The 22222-nt window shown below is 39.9% G+C and overlaps 1 protein-coding gene across 1 annotated transcript in view; it reads right to left on the reverse strand.

The window, feature by feature from the left end:
• The window catches only part of LOC136884946 (uncharacterized), a 535891-nt gene that overhangs the window by 23237 nt on the left and 490432 nt on the right, over window positions 1-22222 (reverse strand). Inside the window, exon 7 of the mRNA XM_068230060.1 lies at window positions 14234-14467. Coding sequence (XP_068086161.1) covers window positions 14234-14467 — 234 coding nt within the window. The remainder of the gene's footprint in view (window positions 1-14233; window positions 14468-22222) is intronic.

Genomic DNA, 22222 nt, shown 5'->3' on the forward strand with positions numbered 1-22222 from the left:
ACTTATGCCATCATTAGTTATTCTGCTTTATTTCCTGATTAAAATTTCCTCCATCACCAGACTTCATTCGATTTCACTCCATTGCCTTTGTTTTGGATTTATTTATTTTTATCGTGTGCTCCTTCTTCAAGACTCTCTCCATACCATTCATCAATTTCTCCAGATCTTCTGCAGACTCTGACAAAATAACAATATCATAGGTAGATCTCAAGAGTTTTGATTTTCTCTCCTTGGGTTGTGATTCCTTTCCCAAATTCTTCTTTGATTTTTTTTTTATCGCCTGTTCTACGTAAACAGTGAAAAGAAGACGGGACAAACTGCAGCTTTACCTCACTCATTTCTGCTTTCTTAAATATCTTTGATTCTCATCTCTGCAGACTGATTTTTGAAGTTTGTAGATATTTTTTTTCTCGGTATCCAGTCTCGACCACCTTGAGAATCTCAAATAGCTTGGTCCAATAAACAACATTATCGAATGCCTTTTCTAGATCTACAAATGCCACGTACAGTACGCGAAACTTTCAGTGATACTTCATTTTACGGGGGCGAGGAGTAAGGAGGGAACTACCCCGGTTCAGGTAATACTGCCAACTGAATGGAAATTAAATCTGAATTGAATCGATAGTATGATCGATCGATATGAATTTTCTAAACCTTTATTATTTTAAGTCAACAACTGTGTCACACACACATTATATAAAATTTCTCGATTCGAATCTTGTTCCTAGCATGAATTCTATATTTTGGCTTTGCTGTGTCAACAACAACAGTACTAGTACGTAAAGTGTACGCCAGATGTCTCACGGCGATACATAATCGATTCATAGTTCGTGTGTCAAAGGTTGCCAATACGAATCTCGAAGACGACCGAGGTCTACCGATTCAGCACTAGCGAGCCGAAGTATCACTAAAAGTTTCGCGTACTGTAACGTATGTTTGTCTTTCTTAATTCGGTCCTCTACGATCAGACGTAAATTCAGGATCACTTCACGTGTTCCTACATTTCTTCTGAAGCCAGACTGATAGTCCCCCAACTCAGCTTCAGAGAATATCATAAGATCTTTTTATTTATTAATTTAAATTTTCATTTGCTCAATTTTAACGATTGTCAAGATGTTAATGAAGGGTGGTGAATGAGGTGAAAAGTAAGAGATGTATTTGTTTTTACAAGAGATCAGCACTGCAGTCTCATACGTTCTGCAGATGTACTTTTAGCCCTACTGAATTCCTCCTGCATAACATTCTGTCCGACATTTCGACACTTTAGTAAAATATGCCAAAACCTTCAGTCACGAAATAATATGAACTATGAATAAATATCAAAATAACTATAGTTGGAGAATTTTTTCAAAGAATATTATATAGGCCTTGAATTAGGTGGTTCTTTATTTCCATAGTGTCGTAACAAACTGCTAATATCACAGCACATATACATTAATTCTTTACGGTCCGATATTCGACACACATCAAAGTCATACACCCACCTACACCTGGGGTAGAATTCATCACAAACGCTTGTGATGGGAACAGGGAGATTTCACTGGAAATCGAAATGTATGGTTTCTGTGTCATTCTCATCTTCTGTTGGCATTCGATAGTGGTGCCAAGTAGTGAGAATATTTATGGAACTCGCTAACTCCATGGAATAACTTGCTTTGTGATTTCCACGAAGTAAACAAACAGCTTGTAGCTGACTAGTTACATTCGGATTTAGGCGTTTTTGCTATACATGGATAGTAGGCTATGCTTGCAATATTTTTCCATCATAACATAGAAAATTACAAAAAGTTCAGTTAGGTGGTTTTTGATTTCCATGAGTGAATTACATTTATAGGGAACCTGATTCTTAAAGTTTAACTTAAACATCCGAGAGAATTTTCAAAATCAACACGAATGGCCCGAAATTGGATCTGTGGGGAAACGGAGGATATGTCGGGACCAACATTCTTGGGCGTGCATGGAATCAATGATTTGATCACTGCTCTTCGCGAAGGAAATATTTTACCAATGCGGCTCCACGTCTTACCACACCACTAGTCATTCCATACAGGAGGTTCTATTTATCATGATCCGAAATAGTTTGACATATGTTTGATGATGCTTGTTGTTTAAAGGGGCCTAACATCGAGGTCATCGGCCCCTGACATATGTTTAAAGATTCATCTGTGAAGAAATTAAGTTTGTGTTTAATGATTTTAAATTATCAAGTAAATGAACATAAATGACAAATTTATAATAGGTGAAGTTTGGAAAACGCTTTAGAGGTCGATACTGTAAGAGGGAACTGAAATTGTGATATCCTCTCTGCAGATGAGTGCTATAACCGATTTCAGTAGGACGGTAAGCATGAGATCGACACACTTAGCTCTTAGATGTTGAAATGACTGTCTTTTGAGACATTTCCCGAACAAAGAAGTTGCCATTTTTTAGGTATTCTGTGTCATCCAATTATTTTGGAACCGGAGTAGCGACTGGGAGTAACTAAACCGATAGCTGCGCGGGAGGGAGGGGAGTCTGTGTTTGTTTCATTTTCCAGTGAGTGTATGCAAAGTGAAGTGGATAGCTCCATTCCATACTGTGAGTATGTCCCATAAAGAATCTGCTCGTGCTGTTAGGAGATTATTTCAAGAGGAATTTCCAGGAGTTAGAGTCCAAGTCCTGGGGCGGTTCATAGATTAGTTAATACATTTCATTAAACGGGAAACAGAGGATAGCAATAGCACGAAGAATATTTACAAAAATGAAATCTTTCTTTTGCAAAAACTACTTAAATTTAAAACTTAGACAGAGGATGGTCAAGTGCTATATATGGTCAGCCTTGCTATATGGTGTGGAAACATGGACTCTCAAGAACATATCACTGAAACGCTTGGAAGCCTTTGAAATGTGGATCCACCGTAGGATGCTCCGGATTTCGTGGGTTGCACGACGAACGAACCAAGAAGTACTCAGAAGGGCAAGTGTAAGTCGGGAACTCGTTCAAACATTAAAGCACCGGAAGATCTCTTACCTTGGCCACATCCTTAGAAATGACCGTTACCTCATCTTACAGCGGATTGTACAAGGTAAAATACAGTGTCGGGAGGAGGCGAACGTCATGGCTTGGAAACATCAAAGAATGGACTGGAATTCACAGTGTTGAAAGACTTTTCCACCTAACAAGGTGTCGTACTGCATTCGCCACTGTGATCGCTAACGTCAGGGGGACCTGATATGGTACTGTGAAGAAGAAGAAACGGGAAATATTAATTATAAGAAGAAACTCTTGAAGACGTTGGATAACGCCTGAAACTTTCTCCTGTCTCTTAAAGGCCCGGTTTCACAGTTTGAGTTTAAGCCGAAGCTTTAGTAAGCCACGCACGCCGCTTAAGCAAGACTTACTCTTTGGCATAAACACTACGAGTTTCACAGTAGGGGGACCATGTGCAGCTTTACTAAGCAGAACATCTCCGAAGTTGGTAATGCTTGCGCATGCGCAATGATTCAATTCTCATCTTTGTTTACATCCGTAGCCTATGATTGATTGACTTGTAGGTTATACATCGTTTATCAGCCAAGATAATTTAGAAAAATGAACGGAAAATGTGATTCCAATAATAGTAACAAAAATAAAGTTTAAAAAAGGTCACTCGCCCGTCCTGCTGACACGTATTACCACTACAGTCTAAAATGGCCATAACTTCTGAACCATTCATGCAAATAATGTCCTGACAAGGTTATTGAAATCCTTATAAAATACTGGAGGAGGTCAAACAATTTATTTCGATGAGGAATTCGAGGATAATATCGAAATATTTATTTAATGTTAAGGAGTTGTATTTTTTTACCGCTGAGTATAGCATAAAATCGCTTCTAGAGGGCAAACGGTTGGAAATACGTATATACCATCACGGACATTTTTGTAGAGGTTTCTATGCTCTACAATTCGTACACTTACACTTGGGGTCTATCGTTGATGGTTCACGCAGCGTAAGCCAAGAAAGCAAGTGACCGACCGACATTTTTGTCTCTTTTTACTGTATATCGGAACACGGAAACTGTATTATTTCACGAGCGTCGAAATATATTCAGAAATATAAGTTACTAGCAAGATACCCGTGCTTCGCTACGGTATTATACTGAAATTTATAATTGAATGCTTATTGTTTTAGATATATAATCCGCCGAAATTCGCGATCTGACTCGTTCTCTGCGAGAATCCACCAAAATTCCCGATCTATTATTTTACGGCACGTTTCCTCCCATTTTTAAATCTTCCTTTCCAGCAATCGATTTCGTACTTCCCGGGTTAGGCTCAGGTATTCCTCCAGGTCAGTTGGGTCCGTAAATCTTTGCCATCTTTTCCTATAATATTTTTAATACGGATATAATCCTTCAGGAGATCCGGCGTGCTGTCATACTGGGTGCCTTGGCGGCACTGAACCCGCGACCGGACTGCATTCTTAGTCATTACCCCTCCAGGAGCCGTTTCCATCGCGGTCCGCAATTTGACGACGGTCCGGAATATTATTATTATTATTATTATTATTATTATTATTACTATTATGTGTTGCTGGAATGGCTGATGACAGGGAAAACCGGAGTATCCGGAGAAAAACCTGTCCCGCCTCCGTTTTGTCCAGCACGAATGCCACATGGAGTGACCGGGATTTGAACCACGGAACCCAGCTGTGAGAGGCCGGCGCGCTGCCGCCTGAGCAACGGAGGATCCTTATAAGTACATTAATAACAGTAAAATCAATTGGTCGCACCTCCTTCTACACCCCACCGCCGTTAAGTTTATTTACAGCCACCCCCCCCCCCTCGAAAAAGAATTAAAAGGATGCTTGTTTCTTTATGTTTAAGGGAGATTCTAAACACCAATGTTCACGTCTATTACCTTCAGTTTTGAGATATAAGTATCCACATAAAAATAATTTACTTTTTTTCACTTCATTTCACAATAATCTCTCCTCCCCCTAAATGAATTTTCCAGCAAAAAAATACTTGTTTCTTTAATAGTAAAGGATCTTCTAAATACCAATTGTCATGACTCTAACTTCTTCAGTTTTTGATTTATGTGTCCTCATGAAAGGAATTCAACTCTTTTACACTCCCGCCCTCCAAGATGGTTTCCCCACCAAAACGCCTTTTTCTTTGTTTTTAAAGGAGATCCAAATACGAATTTTCACGTCTGTAACAACTTTAGTATTAGATGTATGTATTCTCATACAATTAAGTCAACTAATGTTTCAATTCTTTCACCCCCCCCCCCCTTCATTGGATTTTCCGAGAATACGTGTTTCTTTACTTTTAAAGCAGATTGCAAATATCAAATTTCACATCTGTAACATCTTCATTTTTGAGATATCAGTAGCCTAATTAAAAGAATTCATCACCATTTTCAGTCACTTTTACCCCCCTCCCCGCCCTCCACCCAAGTGGTATTTCCGAAAACTAAAAATACACTTTTCTTTATGTTTAATAGAGATAAAAAAATACCATTTTTCACTTCTGTAACATGTTAAGTTTTTTAGATATCCGAAAAAATTCTCATTTTAAAATTTCATCCCTTTTGGGTTCCCCTTAAGTAGAGTTTCCAAAACAAATAACCTATATTTCTTTACATTTACAGGAGATTTACACCCACTTTTTACGTCTGTAACATTTTACGATTCCAAGATATTCTGTAGATATAGTCTTTCAAAAAATTCACCCCAATTTGTCACTCCTGTTTAACCGCCATTAATTGGCTTTTCCAAAACTAAAAAATACGTGTTTCTTTATTTTTAAAGGAGATCCCATATGCGAATTATCAGTTCTATAATATCTTTCATTTCTGAGATATGTGTATCCTCATTAAAGGCATTCAACACATTTTTCACCCTTTTACACCCCTCCTATTAGGACTTACTGGAAACAAAAAAATACGTGTTCCTTTATTTTTAGAGGAGATTCTAACCACCAATTTTTACATCTGTAAATTTTAAAGTTTTAAGATGTAGACACACTCATTTTAAAAAATTCACCCCCGTTTTCACCCCCCAATATTTGGATTTTCCAAAAACGAAAAAATACCTGTTTCTTTACTTTTAAAGTAGATCCAAAATACCAATTTTCAGGTTTGTAATATCTTCAGGTTCTGAAATATAAGTATCCTCATGAAAGGCATTCAACCCATTATTCACCCTTTTACACCCTTCCTATTGGGATTTTCCGAAAACAAAAGAATACGTGTTTCTTCATTTTTAAAGGAGATTCTAAATACCAATTTTTACATCTATAAACTTAAAAAGTTTTGAGATATAGATACACTCATTTTAAAAAATCACCCCCTTTTCACCCCCCCATTAATTGTATTTTGCACAAACAAAAAATACGTATTTATTTATTTTTAAAGGAGATCCCAAACACCAATTTTCAGGTCTGTAATATCTTCAGGTTCTGAAATATAAGTAGACTCATGAAAGAAAATCGACCCCTTTTTCAACCTTTTCCACCCTTCCTATTAGGATTTTCCGAAAACAAAATATACGTGTTTCTTTATCTTTAATGGAGATTCTAAATACCTATTTTTACACCTATAACCTTTAAAAGTTTTGAGATATAGATACTGTACACTCATTTTAAAATATTACCCCTTTTTTACCCCCCTTAATTGGGTTTTCCAAAAACAAAAAATACGTGTTTCTTTATTTTTAAAGGAGATCCCAAACACCAATTTTCAGGTCTATAATATCCTCATTTTCTGAGATATAAGTAGCCTCATTAAAGGCATTCAACCCCTTTTTCACCCCTTTTCATACCTCCTATTGCGATTTTCCGAAAACAAAAAAATACGTGTTTCTTTATTTTTAATGAAGATTCTAAATACCAATTTTTACATCTGCAAACTTTAAAAGTTTGGAGATATAGATTCACTAATTTTAAAAATTCACCCCCTTTTCACCCTCCCATTAATTAGATTTTCCAAAAACAAAAAAATACGGGTTTCTTTATTTTTAAAAGAGATCAAAAGTACCAATTTTCAGGTCTGTAATATCTTCAGTTTCTGAGATATAAGTACCGGTATCCTGATTAAAGGCATTCAACACATTTTCACCCTTTTTCACCCCTCCTATTGGGATTTTCTGAAAACAAAAAAATACGTGTTTCCTTATTTTCAAAGAAGATTCTAAATACCAATTTTTACATTTGTAAACTTTTAAAGTTTTAAGATATAGGTGCACTCATTTTAAAACTTCACCCCCCCTTTTCACCCCCTTAGCAACGGAATATCCAAAAATCCTCTCTTAGCGAGCACCTACATCTTAATATGAATGCATCCCCAAAATTTCATTTCATTATGTCCAGTAGTTTTGGCTCGGCGATGATGAATCAGTCAGTCTGTCAGGACAAGCTATTTTATATATATATATAGATTTAATGTTAATGTCATTGGTTTTACGTCCCACTAACTATGAATTTGAGCACCTTCACCACAGGACTGAGACAGGATCGAACCTGCCAAGTTGGGCTATAAGAAGACCAGCGCTCTACCTTCTGAACTGAATCCTTAGCTTAAACCTCAGTTTCATACAGCTTAAGCCAGCCCCAGATAAGCTCGGCTTACCACTTGCGCTCCCCACTGTGAAACTCGTCCAGAGTTTAAGCTCCCGCTTAAGCCCGATCCAAGGCTTAAGCGTATACTGTGAAACCGGACCTTAGTCGTCTTTCTCAGCAAACGGAAATTTCTTGAGGTTCTATACAATGGGCTACGAAGCTAACGAAGTTAAACCCCTATAAATGTACTGTGGTGCAATAACTTAAACATGGTGATTTTGACCCCAATCTTATTCCCTTTTCAGAAGAAGCGTTCTTCGTTTACACGTGTACGTAAATTCTCAGAACAGCCAATAGCGGAGTGCCATGCTCCTTGAGGAACCCCTTCATGACGAGAAATTACGAGCGAGTATTTTTAGAGGTGCATTAGAATTTATCAGGCAGTCATTCCAGCTTGCTGTCGTTTTTCCCGGACGGCGGGAAGCACTGTGTATTTTGTGGCATGCTGTATGTTTGATATCAGAGCTTGGCAAGGTGTTTTCATATTATGATTCCTCTATACTTAGTACGCAGTTCATGGATGTATGCTGAAAGGTAAACTTGACGATTATACCGAACTGGATACATTGCTATCCAACTGAAATTGAAACATTCTACTTCAGAGAAATTGTTGGTGTTTGGTAAGCAACATGCACTGTGACTCTACCCTACACTGAAAATACTTTCAAAATGATGAACAATGATGCCCATTTTGTCGGCAGTCATTAATGCTCATAGAAAAAATGTAGATGTCTTGTCGTAAACTAGTAAATGCCAAGGAAGAGACTAAGCTACATGATGTTGTCCACCTTAAACTGAGAGAAGAGAAACATTTTTGGCACCAACCGCAGATTCACACTCGACCTTTGATTTCAACTTCAGGTATATTTATGAATGTCTGTTTGGTTTCAGTTGTCTTGTAAGAATTAATGGACATGGCTAATGCGCTAAGTGGATTTATTTTTAACAATTTTCACTATTGCAAACTTCACCTGTTAGAGAATGGACACGTTATTAATCTTTGAAGTTTGAATCACAATACAGATGTCAGTTCTACCTGTAAATAACAGACTGTAAACAGTAGACTTTAAATAAAGGGAATTATTTTTGAGATACCCGATCAACAGTATGATAATAATCGAAGTGCATTCAGTGATTAGTAACACCAGGAAACCAAACATTTCTACTGTACATTGAGTTGAAAGTATTTTCAGTGACTCTATAGTTTCTTCAAAATCGGCGTGTATACCTTGGATAGTGTCCCTGTAAGGTAAATGAAATGGCATATGGCTTTTAGTGCCAGGAATGTCCGAGGACATATTCGGCTCGCCAGGTACAGGTCTTTTGATTTGATTCCCGTAGGCGACCTGCGCGTCGTGATGAGGATGAAATAATGAAGACGACAAATACACCTAGCCCCCGTGCCAGGGAAATTAACCAATGATAGTTAAAATTCCCGAGCCTGTCGGGAATCGAACCCGGGACCCCTGTGACCAAAAGCCAGGACGCTCACCATTTAGCCATGGAGCTAAGGAGAAAAGAACAGATCGAACGAGTTGAAGCAGCCATTACAGTTTAAAGTATTACTCTTGTCAGACATCCTGCGCCACTATGTAAGAGGAAGGATCGGGGATAGGGCGACAGTATAAAGTTGGTAGAAAACAATCGACTCTTCACACACTTCAGTCATTTCTGGCCAAGAACGAACATACATGAGCTAGGCAGAGGTAAGACCGCGAAGTGTTGTGTCGATGAAACAAGAATATATGCACTGGACGCTTTGAACGAGCCGCTCGATAGACACTTGTAAGAGTACAGAATTCACGTGCATTCCCGGGATAAACCTAACCAACTTCATGTTACTTCGCTACATAGAGGAAAAAAGCAGGTATACTAACATTTCTCTAAAAGAAGGTTATGCGCTACAGTGAGCACTTGCTTTTCAAATGACGTATTTTGAAGACAGCTCTGTTTTAAGTTCCTGTTGTTGACAGTTAACTTCAGAAGCAGAAACTGCAATGACAGCATTTTGGCCAGCATTTCGAAAAGCTATTTCCTGGCGATGGAGCTTGGGAGCTATTTCGATCCTTATTCCAACGTTCAATATTTAAGCAAGACCAGAATATGTACGGTGCTGTTAGTAATGTATGCTTTGTAGACTACTTTACAGCTCTATGTATCGTAGTTACTATTCTAGAGGCAAGGGTTAGAGATGCAATTGAACTTGTAAATTAGAAAACGTCTCAAATCCACTTTTTTAAGAAATTAACTTTATAGCATACTTGGGATACATGTTTTTACATATAGAGAATATCTCAGCTCCGAAGTGAAAAGCTGTTCAGAATCGTTCTCAATTTTAGAATGTTCCATTATAATGAACTCGAAAGTAGCTTTCCCCTATCAAATATCACTGGAGCTGTATTGTTTTGTGACTGACAAAATGGAATTTAGTAGTGGTGATATGCATAATAATGAAGAATGTTCAGAAATTCAAGAAAAAATTGAAACGAAAGATGGAGACGTATTGTGGTTGCGTTCAGCATTTTGAAACTAAATCTGATGTCAGATTAACTGGGGACATGATACTTATTTTTAAAGTTCCCTTCAAACTCTATAACCAAGACTTTTTAACGGTTTTCGGAGGAAGAATGAAGAGAAATTTAAGGCGAGTGGTTTTCGCACATTTGCACAAGTATGAAGTATTGGTCACTAAAATGACGCCTTCCATTATTAGAATATATAACTTTCCTTTGGGAAAGAGTCATAATGAAATGAAATGGCGTATGGCTTTTAGTGCCGGGAGTGCCCGAGAACATATTCGGCTCGCCAGGTGCAGGTCTTCTGATTTGACTCCCGTAGGCGACCTGCCAGGGAAATTAACCAATGATGGTTAAAATTCCCAATCCTGCCGGGAATCGAATCCGGGACACCTGTGACCGAAGGCCATTACCCTAACCATTTAGCCATGGAGCCGGATGGGAAAGAGTCGTGTTATCCCAGAACCCGCTTCACAAGTTAAATGTTATGAAGCCAAATAGGGTTTTCAATTATAGCTAACACACATTCATTTATAAATAACCTGAAAGAAAGCAGGATATATAGTAATGATCATTTGGAATTAATTAAATTGCAGAAATCGTTTGCAATAAATATTAAGAAGTACGATTTTTTACTACATTTTGGTTTAAAAATGACCAACCGCTGTCAAAATATACAATATTTTTAGCAAAATGGCATATGTAAAGTAAAATCTGCCTTCTACACAAGTATGTTGAGAAGTTACTATTTCATTGCATAAATAAATTTCATGTTATTGCTACTGCCGGTTTTTACGTGTTTTTTTTTTTTTCACTTCTGAAAAATTATAGTCTCCAGGATTTTGGACATTTCTGAATTCACAAGTTCATTTTACTCTTTAAGGTATCACGAGGCGATTCTGAATACAAGATAGGCTATTTCAAAATGGCATTTTTGTTAGTTCCACGTTGATGGCAGTACAGATAAGTACAAAGTAAACTCGTGTCCATCCTTAAAGTAAGAGGAGGATATCAGAAACCTAACAGAATGATCTTCAAGTTCACCGACTCTTCAGAGGATTATTTAGATACATTAGAGTACATTTTATATTAACATAGATGTTAGTTTACAGAATTACATCGTGAAGTAAAGTCTAATATGAAGAAATCATGCACAGAGATTTAACTGAAATCACAGTGGTCTCAAAGTAGGGAGATCTCGTGTCCAACCAAAAATAAATATTGTGAGATAGATTCAAATTTCCTTATCGTGTTCTCAGAGCAACTGCACTCGTAGAACAGTCTTTTACCTTTTGTAGTCGCACGCATGAATGAATGATAGTGTTTGACCTCTTTGAATCGTAGTACTTAAGAATCATAACCACTGAACTTTATCGCACACTGACAAGTGTCCTACATGCCTATAGGAAGCATTTTGTTATCTACATTCAAAGATCGCAAGAACAAAGTGAACATTGTTATAGGAGAGCCAGGTTACTGTGCCATGTTACCGGTGTGATGGTAATAAAATGAAACTGAGTGCGAGTTCTTGTTAATAATAATAATAATAATAATAATAATAATAATAATAATAATAATAATAATAAGCCTCCGTGGCTCAGACGGCAGCGCGCCGCCCTCTCACTGCTGGGCTTCGTGGTTCGAATCCCGGTCACTCAATGTGAGGTTTGTGCTGGACAAAGCGGAGGCCGGATAGGTTTCTCTCCGGGTTTTTTTCTGCCATCACTCATGCCAACAACACTCTCCAATATACGTTTGTTTCATCTGTCGGCCATTAATCATTGCCCCAGAGGAACGCGACAGGCTTCGGCACCCGGCACAATTCTATCCTCGCCGCTAGATGGGGGCTTCATTCAGTCCATCCCTGACCCAATCGTATGACTGGAAACAGGCTGTGAATTTTCAATAAATAATAATAATAAGCCGGAGTGAGTAGCTCATACGTTTGAGCACCGGCCTTAGGAGTCCAACGATGGTGGGTTCGATCCCGGCAATGTGAGGCTGCTCAAATATGTCAGCTTCGTTTCGGTAGATTTACCGTCGCTAAAAACAATTCCTGAGGGACAAAATTTCTTGCATCTCGGCGTCTCCGAAAACCATAATTGTAGATAGGGGAATACCAACAACAACAACAACAACAACAACAACAACAACAACAACAACAACAACAACGGAAGTAACATTCTTCCTAGGTCTGAGAAGCAAGTAATTTCGTATGAAATGTGGGAAAATAATTCTTTATTTACGCTGAATGGACATACTTAATTACGCATTTTCCTATGTGTAGTATATAGAGGGACGATAGTTGGACACGAGCCTCGAAGTGGAAGTTCTTATTATTTGAAAGCCGTATCTCAGTGCTAACCAGGAAACGGGCACATTTGGAACGTCTCCTTCATTCCTCGTGGTAAGACGACAGTGAGAAGAGTGCAGAAGCGGACTACGGCTACTCAAGCTACACAGGCAACAGAAGAAGAGGAGAATGTACGTCAAGCATGTGCAAGTGTATGCCTGGACGACATGGAAGTGAACACAAGCTCCACTGGAGAGAAGGAAGAAAGAATATCAACATCAAAATTCAACACCTAGAAAAAACACTTACATACTGCATCATACATTTACATTGAATCTCATCTTTTGAAACAACACATCATCGCAGGGAAACACTTCATTATACATTCCTGTCTCTCACATCTAAATTTCCTTAACAGAGGTCCGGAAGCTATAGCATTTAACTAACAAATTACGGAAACAGGTCTAAGCCGCGGGGAGAAAATTTCGTGCTTTGAAGAAAATGTACAAATTATGATTTTACTAAGCCGGTACAATGCTTCTTTTGCCCTGTCTAAGCTACTGAACAAACTACTTTAAGACAATAATAATAATAATAATAATAATAATAATAATAATAATAATAATAATAATAATAATAATAATAATAATAATAATAATAATAATCTATGGCCTCAGCTACCATGTCCAGACATTTCAATTTGACGCCATCTGGCGGTCTGCTCGTCAATTTCGAAGTTCCGTTTTGTTCTATGCCTACTAGATGGCAGCCAAAGTAAACTGAAACCCTCTTGGGCGTCTATGGCTGAGATTTAATGAATTTTGTCGAGTAAAATGAAAATGTGTCACCAGAGATCTTTTAATGCCGCCATCGTACGACATGGAGTGTCGAATGGAAAATTTATGCCCTTCAAAAGTCAGACTACCTCCGCCGGGTTTGAACTCGCTATCTTGGGATCCGGGGGTCAACACTCTACCACTGATCCACAGAGGCAGTCCAGTTCAAGGTAAAGGAAAGACGATGAAACCACGATAGCAAAATATAGACGGCAATATCAAACATAAGTTTCAGGAGAGTAAAGTATGAAAAAATAAATCAGGATATCAAAGGTACAAAGACAGGGCAAAGTTGAGACAAGCAGTAGCTCATATAAAGCAAATATTTATAGCTTAAGATATACAGCTAGTGGCGATGACATTGTGAGCTAATAGCAGTGTTGAGGATGACCAGTAGGTATACATGCATCATGCGACTTCTCAGTTTTCGTTTCTGCGATAAAGAATTTAAATATACTAACGACTGCCTGACTCATTCTTTCAAAGCAAAGTAATCTCCGTACAGCCCATGAAGGCCCTTGGAGGGGTGGAATGTGAAGGCTTCCACTAGCTATAACCTCAGCACTTAATGAGGTAGAGTGTTTAGCTCTACGCCCGTCCGCCTTTGCGCCCAGAAATTAAACTGGTACTCATTCTTGGTGTAGGCTGAGTGAACCTCAGGACCGTATTATGCACCTCCGGAAGTGGAAACCTCATTTCTTAAATTTTACGACTTCTTGACGGCGAATCAAACCCACGTCCTTCCTGGCGAACCAAACGCGTCTTTACCACTACGGCCAGACAGACCCTCATTCATTCTTGTATAAGAACATATTCCTCTTCAAGAGGTTTCTCCGCTACCCGGATATTTAACTTTTAAAACTTTTAAAAAGACATTTTCTAGAGGCTCCATTTTCCTTACACCAACAGGCGTCACTTTTAGTCAGATGACTGAGGAATGTGCACCCTGTTAACAATGATGTGTTGTTTCTACGGCCATCAAGACCTTCTACTATTAGCTGGCTTACCTGAGCCGCCGCCTGTCACCTTGGCGTGAGGGGGCGGTCTAGGTGTTGTCCTGTGGGGCGGTTCCCTCGTCAGGTTACCACTGTCACCACGGGGGTGGCCGCCCACTACGTTTGGGGACGGGGAGAAGCCTGAGGGATCGTCGGGGTCGAAATCCTCGTCGTCATCGTCGGTGACGTCGTCTTCGTCTTCGCCTCGGCCTTCCACCAGGTGCTCCCGCAGGACCTTGCGTGGAACTGTGAAAAAAAAAGTAAACATTTTATCTGCCGCACGAAACTACGAACAAAATTATAAGTGCCACATATAAAATTAATTTTGGAAGATCTGACATAAGAAAGAAACAAGCTTTTAGTTTTACGTGGCTTCTGATATTGTGATCATAAGCATGGAAATCGGAATCAAACTATAATAGAGTTGGCCCTACTCCCTTCTCCCAGTACATATTAGAACCAAACTACCCTTACAATAGAATATTCCCTTTTCCTAATTTAGGACTAGAATCAAACTACAATGGAAAACTCCCTTCTCCTAATTTCGGATTAGCAGAAACTGAGAAGGGAGTATTAGTTTCTTGTAAACCAATTGTTTTTAAACGAGCACTTAATAATCATGCTGATTCTTCTTCTTCTTATTATTATTATTATTTTTCCCCGTGCGATCCACTTTTTGTTTAACCCTGTAGTTTGAAAATTGTGCGAAATTCCTTCCATTTTTGTGTTTTAACTTTGGATTTGCTATCCAGATAATTTAACTCTAGGAGACTATCTCCCCACAGATTCGTAACAATTGTTTTTCCACACAGAAAACACGTATATTCTTCAACTTTATTTTTGGCATATGTTCTTGTATATTTCCATTAACCACCACGTCGTATATCGAATCTGAACCACGAGAGGTGACTTTTCGTTTCAGAAGTCCCACATACATAGGCCGGGAGGAAACTCTGATACAATTCCATGCCCCAAGTACTCTCGTAAAAAAAAAAAAAAAAAAAGACTACACAGCTTCTAGAACACAAGAGAGAAAGAGACACTTATTCTTCAGAACAGCAGTCATCTCTGTCTAATGTTCACATAGTACAGAATACAGACTGATGGTGGTTATTGTTGTGCAACTGCACAACCATTCTTTCTTAACACTAAGAAAAAAAACCCACGAAGAGTTCCAACTATGAGCGTATAAGAAAAGAGAAGAACAGGAAGGCGTGAAAACGAAAAAATCTTTCGGTTTCGCAACCATAATACTGTCGGTCTTAAAAGAGAAGAAGGTCCACTAAGGTAGGGCGACCAGAATACAAGCATGAAAATACGGGGCACTTCGATTGCAGTAGGCGCTATTTAAGATAGACAGTGTGTACGTCAACCCACGTCCTGTTTCTCCACAGGGTTGGGTATGACGTGAGATGCATCTTCATAGAGAGTTTTTACGACTGGATGCCCTTCCTGACGTCAACCTCATTCGAGGAGTTAATGAGATTAAATAAATGGCGTCATATATGATAACAGAAAGGGATGGGGTGGAACCGGGTGTCGGCACACAGGCCACTCCCATCGAACAGCGCCAAGGCTCAAGGCTAAACGTCGCCATCCGACGCGCGAACCACCTGACTCCATATGAACACTGGGGAGAGGTTTTGGAATTGAATCCAGGCATTTGGCACGCAATCTAGTGACCAGAAATTGTATACCACCAGCTCTCCTGCTGGCCAACGTTCTGATGCTTGTGAAACATATTTCAACCAACGGGACTCGAACCTGCTAACCACGGTGTCAGACGATAAATACTCTAAATGTAAGTTCGATTTCGACGTAAATGTCGCTTTGAAGAAGTTAGTTCTTTTTATTTTTTTTATTTTGCAAGCGTACGAATAACATCGACGACATATGAATTTTTTCACACTTTGTAGGCTGTACTTCAGATAGCGAACTTCAAGTAGTTTAGAAGACTTCGTGTCGGGTCCCTTCCATTTTCCACCTCTGATTATTGTTTTAAGAGGAAGTATTAACACTAATCACCACCACCACCACCACCACCACGCACGCTCCAGGACACTGCCCTTGAGGCGGTAGAGGTGGATTTCCTCGCTGAGTACGGAGGAAAATCCAACCCTGGAGGGTAGAACGGATTAAATAATATAATACAGTTTACAAAGTCCGCCTCTGTGGTGAAGTGGTTAGTGTGATTAGCTGCCACCCCCCGGAGGCCCGGGTTCGATTTCCGTCTCTGCCACGAAATTTGAAAGGTGGTACGAGGGCTGGAACGGGGAGGTCAACTGAGTAGAGGTGGGTTCGATTCCCACATCAGCCATCCTGGAAGTGGTTTTTCCTTGGTTTCCCACTTCTCCTCCAGGCGAATGTCGGGATGGTACCTAACTTGAGACCACGGCCGCTTCATTCCCTCTTCCTTGTCTATCCCTCCCAAACGTCCCATCCCCCACCAAGGCCCCTGTTCAGCATAGCAGGTGAGGCCACCTGGGCGAGGTACTGGTCATCCTCCCCAGTTGTATCCCACGACCTAATGTTTCACGCCCTAGGACACTGCCCTAAAGGTGGTAGAGGTGGGATCCCTCGGTGAGTCCGAGGGAAAAACCAACCCTGGAGGGTTTACCACTAAAATAATGTGTGTATACCGTGTAATTCTCCTGTATTAGCCTTCTCATTAAATAATTAATAAGGGAACAACTGTTCTCCCAAGACTTACGCAATGTACCACACTTCGGAACTGACTACTGTGCGGAGAAATACATAACCTGCCCTCTTGTAGCGCTACGCTGAAGTAACGCCAGTTGTACGTAAGTACCAGCTCTTGGCCTTTCCCAGCGCCTAGCTACTTTGGCCGAGTGGTTTAGGTGTTGGTTATACGACTGGGAGGGGAGAACTTTCGAGGTTCGAGTCTCCAGATTTCCGTGTCGGATATAGCGGCCATGTATCCTTCATGGAAATCGCCGTTGTATAACCTTCTTCATCGGCCTGTGTGAATGTGTGTGTGAAAAAACCTCTGGGCGGTGAACCCGGGGATTACCTTTCCCTTTCCCCTTTCACCCTGGGTTCACCCTCAGAGGTTTCTCTCGAAGGAGAGTTTTGCACAATTTTAATAAGGTGGGATATAACCGTGAGTGTTCTTAAGATGCTGGTTGTCAGATCCATATTTTTGACAAGTGTATTTCTAAAATATGGACCTCTAATTGATTAAATTAAGGTGATAACAAAATGATGACAATATATTTTTATAGGGGTATAAAATAGTTCATTGGAAGTTAGGCTAGTGATGTAAATAAAGAATACCAAGATTAGGAATAGAATATAAGAAAATCAAAAGGAAGATTACATTATTCCCTTGGAAATCATACAGGTTTGTACAGGTTTGTGCAAAGATTAAGTTGTTAAGAAAGTTGAAGGTAAGGATTTTTAATTTATAATTCAGAGGGTAGTTTAGTGTAAAATATTAATTTTGGGGATTAATGAGAGGAATGTTTTTTCCTCTGAGTTTTAGAATAGATATCTTAATATTGGTTTACAAGAAGAGTGATCGTGATGGTGATATTGATCAAATGATTCTCGAAATGAGAAAGAACGTTCACTCGAATGACGTAACTTAGAACTTTTTATTTGCGCCTGCTATTTCATTCAATATTTCCATCTTAACATTCACCCCTCCTATGTGATGGACTAATCCAATCACTCCTTCAGAATGATGTGCTCCATATCCAAGGTCCTATTTTGGACAAAAAGACTGTCTTGTCGCAGCGACCTGCAATATTATGTATTTTTAGCATGCCCCTGTTGTTGACTTTTTCTATGTAGAAGGCAATTAGATATTGAGTTTCAATACAATTTGTTTTACGTCGCACCGACAAAGATAAGTCTTATGGCGACGATGGGCTGGGAAACCATGAAAAACCATCTTCAGGACTGTCCACAGTGGGGTTCGAACCCACTATCTCTCGGATGCAAGCTCACAGCTGCGCGCCTCTAACCGCACGGCCAACTCGCCCGGTAGATTGAGTTTCAGAGTATGACTAATTTCAAAACCTCTTTTCCTGATAAGAAAATGTAGGATATAGAATTTAATTTTCTTGGTGATTTTAGAACATTTCTGAAGGATTCGAAATCCTTAGTGCCTTATAGGCACACAAATCCAACAGAGGTCTGGTAGACTAAACGTCGAAACTGACAAGCAGGTAGCCTAAATGGCTTCCAAATCACACACACACACACACACACACACACACACACACACACACACACACACACACACACACACACACACACACACACACACACACACACACACACACACTCTCTCTCTCTCTCTCTCTCTCTCTCTCTCTCTCTCTCTCTCTCTCTTCATTTTCATTATATACTGTTATGCTGTTATGTCTTTCAACGTTCAGTCTGCAAGAATCTGTTGAATTTACTAACAGTCGCCAAAATCCTCTGTGACTAGTTCTGTGGCCTCGTTTAGTTCTATACCTCTTATCTTTAAATCGTCAGGAACTGAGTCTAACTATCGTCGTGGTGGTGATTATTGTTTTAAGAGGAAGTACAAGTAGGCACGCATGCTCTATATAGCACTAATCCGAGAGAAAAAAAAATGGAAGGGATCCGACACTTCGAAAAATGAAGATATCGGCCAAAGAAAGGCAAGGGCCACGAAGAGCCTGAAAATGGAAGACTCCCTTGGCTTCGAGTGTTCTAATACCGTCGGGGTTGGAAAAGAATAAGAGTTGATGAAGAGAAGTCCGATAGGACAGATGCAAGTGAGGAGCCTGGCGAAAGTAAGTGGAAGCAATGCCAGACTCGGCTAAGGGCCCCGTGGTCGCCAACTCACGCTCCCAAGTTGGGAGCCCCTGGGGTCCCTTTTTCGCCTCTTGCAACCGGCAGGGGATTCCGTGTGTGGTATTCATCCGCCATGTCGTGGTCTCCCTCTACTTCTCTCACCCTCCACGACAGAGTCCATTATTATCCGATGTAACCTATCCTCTGCCATTCGCCTCACATGACTTCCTTACGCTCCAACAAAGTAAGGAATGACACCACTCGAATTAATATAAAAACAATAGATATAACAATATCTAATATTATTATTAACACTTCTACTATCAATATGGCCGAACTGAGTGGCACAGACTGTTGAGGCGCTGGCCTTCTGACACCAACCTGGCGGGCTCGATTCTGGCTCAGTCCAGTGGTATCTGAAGGTGCTCAATTTCGTTAGCCTCGTGTCGGTAGATTTACTGGCACGTAAAAGAACTCCTGCGGGACTAAATTCCGGCACCTCGGCGTCTCCGAAAACCGTAAAAGTAGTTAGTGGGACGTAAAGCAACTAACACTATTTTATTACTATCAATACTATTTGCAATATTCTTACATTTTTGAATTCTAAATACAATGCACTATTATGCGAACATATTTTTAAAATATATTTTTCATCTTAAAATTTTTAAGATATTTTGTCCTTTCGTACTAAATAACAAAAACTATAACGATAGAAATCGACCTGCTTACACCGCTCTGAACTCAGATCATGTGAGGATTTTAAAGTTGAACAGACTTATTAAACTTCTACATCTAAATATATTCCTTTCCACTGTCGGCAGCCCTGAAGATGGTTTTCCGTGGTTTCCCATTTTCCTTTCCTGTCCCATCGTCGCCGTAAGACCTATCTGAGTCGGGGCGACGTAAAGCAACTTGTAGAAAAACCCATCATATTGCTTAATCCAAGATCGAGGTCGCATTTTTTTTTTTTTTCGATGAGAACACTCAAATATATTACGCTGTTATCCCTAAGGAAACTATCTTATAATGGCTAATAACGGATCAGTCATTCATAAATCAATATTCCAATTATAAAGAGTTAATTTTATCTTCATGTCATCCCAGCAAAATACGATAATGCAATTGTTAATAACACCACTAGTCCGCCTCTATGGTGTAGTGGTCAGTGTGATTAGCTGCCACCCCCCGAAGGCCCGGGTTCGATTCCCGGCTCTGCCACGAAATTTGAAAAGTGGTACGAGGGCTGGAATGGGGTCCACTCAGACTCGGGAGGTCAAATGAGTAGAGGTGGGTTCGATTCCCACCTCAGCCATCCTGGAAGTGGTTTTCCGTGGTTTCCTACTTCCCCTCGAGGCAAATGCCGGGATGGTACCTAACTTAAGGCCACGGCCGCTTCCTTCCCTCTTCCTTGTCTATCCCTTCCAATCTTCACATCCCCCCGCAAGGCCCCTGTTCAGCATAGCAGGTGAGGCTGGTTATTCTCCCCAGTTGTATCCCCGACCCAATGTCTCACGCTCCAGGACACTGCCGGGGATCCCTCGCCGAGTCCGAGGGAAAAACCAACCCTGGAGGGTAAAAAGATTAAGAAAGAAAGAAAGAAAGAAAGAAAGAAAGAAACAAAGAAAGAAAGAATAACACCACTAAATAAAACAAATACACCCTCATGTAACGACCTATAGGTTCTTTGACTCAAAAGTAAATTCTACGTATTATAAAGAGACATACCGCTGCCCTTTAATTTACGTTAGGGGGCATGCCCAATTAAACTCAAAAGGTCATGTTTTTGATAAACAGGCGAACATGAAATTTGCCTAATTCCTTTGCATAAATTAACCACCAAAGCCGGTTTATGCGTGCAGCTTCAGCAATCGAGTTCATTCCTAACTTCGCCTTTATCTCCCCCATTCCAAATACCCACCTGTTTATATCAGCTATCATTATCGCTACTTTCATGTCTGTTACTTATAACTTATGAATAAGATATCGTGAGTCCGAGCTTTCACTCTCATAATGCAAAGTTGGTTTGAAAACAGACTGGTGTGAAAATAGTTTCGTCCGGCAGCAGACTTCCCTCTTAGGATACCATGACGCGATCTCACTTACTATACAACCATCCTGGGGAGAACACATCCTAAATACTTAAAATGATCTACATGTTCCAGTTAGATTTCTTTAGTCTTTAGGGCTTGGAAAGGCTATTTTTTCAAGTTGTAAGATATTAGATTGCAGACTTTCAGCCAAACTGCTACTTCATGTCCACGTAACTGAATCCCTTCCTGCCACTGTGTACCTTTAAATAGATGTAAACTATGAACATCCAGAGGCGGATCAAGGAAGCAGTGTTTTCTTTTTGGCGTGGGAGAGGAGGAGGGGATGAACTTCGACCGTCCAAGACCCTAAACTGGCGGGTTCAAAGTCGGCAGAGACCTCACAGAGACTACCATTCATTTATAGAAAAGTAGTAATTATTATTTTATTATTATTATTATTATTATTACTATTATTATTATTAAAATAGAAGCGGTCCATTTCGAATTGATAACGAACGACTTATTTGGTTCTTTGGTGACCAAGGCCTACGGTAACGACTAATGTGACGTCACTTCCGTCATACATTTTGTCCCGTTACACACACTTTCAGATGACCCCCAGACATAAGACATTCATGTCAAAACAATGTTCAGTATGCAGGATAAGTTGCCATTTTTTAAACATTTTAGTACACCTGTCTCACTGATTTGTTACATTTAGTGCCAAACTGTACTTACTTTACATCACGTAAAATAAGGGACGTCTGGCCACCCTACACTAAGGGAGGTCGCCGAGGAAATATGCCACAAGTAATTGGAAGCTAGGGGAGAGCTATGCTCACGAGAAAAACATTCAGCAGGTAGATGACCTCGCTGTTTCACCCTGTTCATTTTTACACTGCCGGGCTGATTGCCCCAGGCGGTTCAGGCGCTGGTCTTCTGACCCCAACTTGGCAGGTTCGATCGTGGCTGTCTAGTGATATTTGAAGGTGCTCAAATACGTCAGCCTCGTGTCGGTAGATTTACGGACACGTAAAACAACTCATGCGGGACAAATTTCCGGCAACTCGGCGTCTCCGAAAACCGTAATAGTAATTAATGGGACGTAAATTTAACGACATTATAAACTTTTACACTATTTTTCTATACTTAGTTTAAAATCCTGGTCTTTTACGAGCAGTAG

Source organism: Anabrus simplex, chromosome 13 (assembly GCF_040414725.1).
Source record: "Anabrus simplex isolate iqAnaSimp1 chromosome 13, ASM4041472v1, whole genome shotgun sequence".
Classification (NCBI taxonomy): Eukaryota; Metazoa; Arthropoda; class Insecta; order Orthoptera; family Tettigoniidae; genus Anabrus; species Anabrus simplex.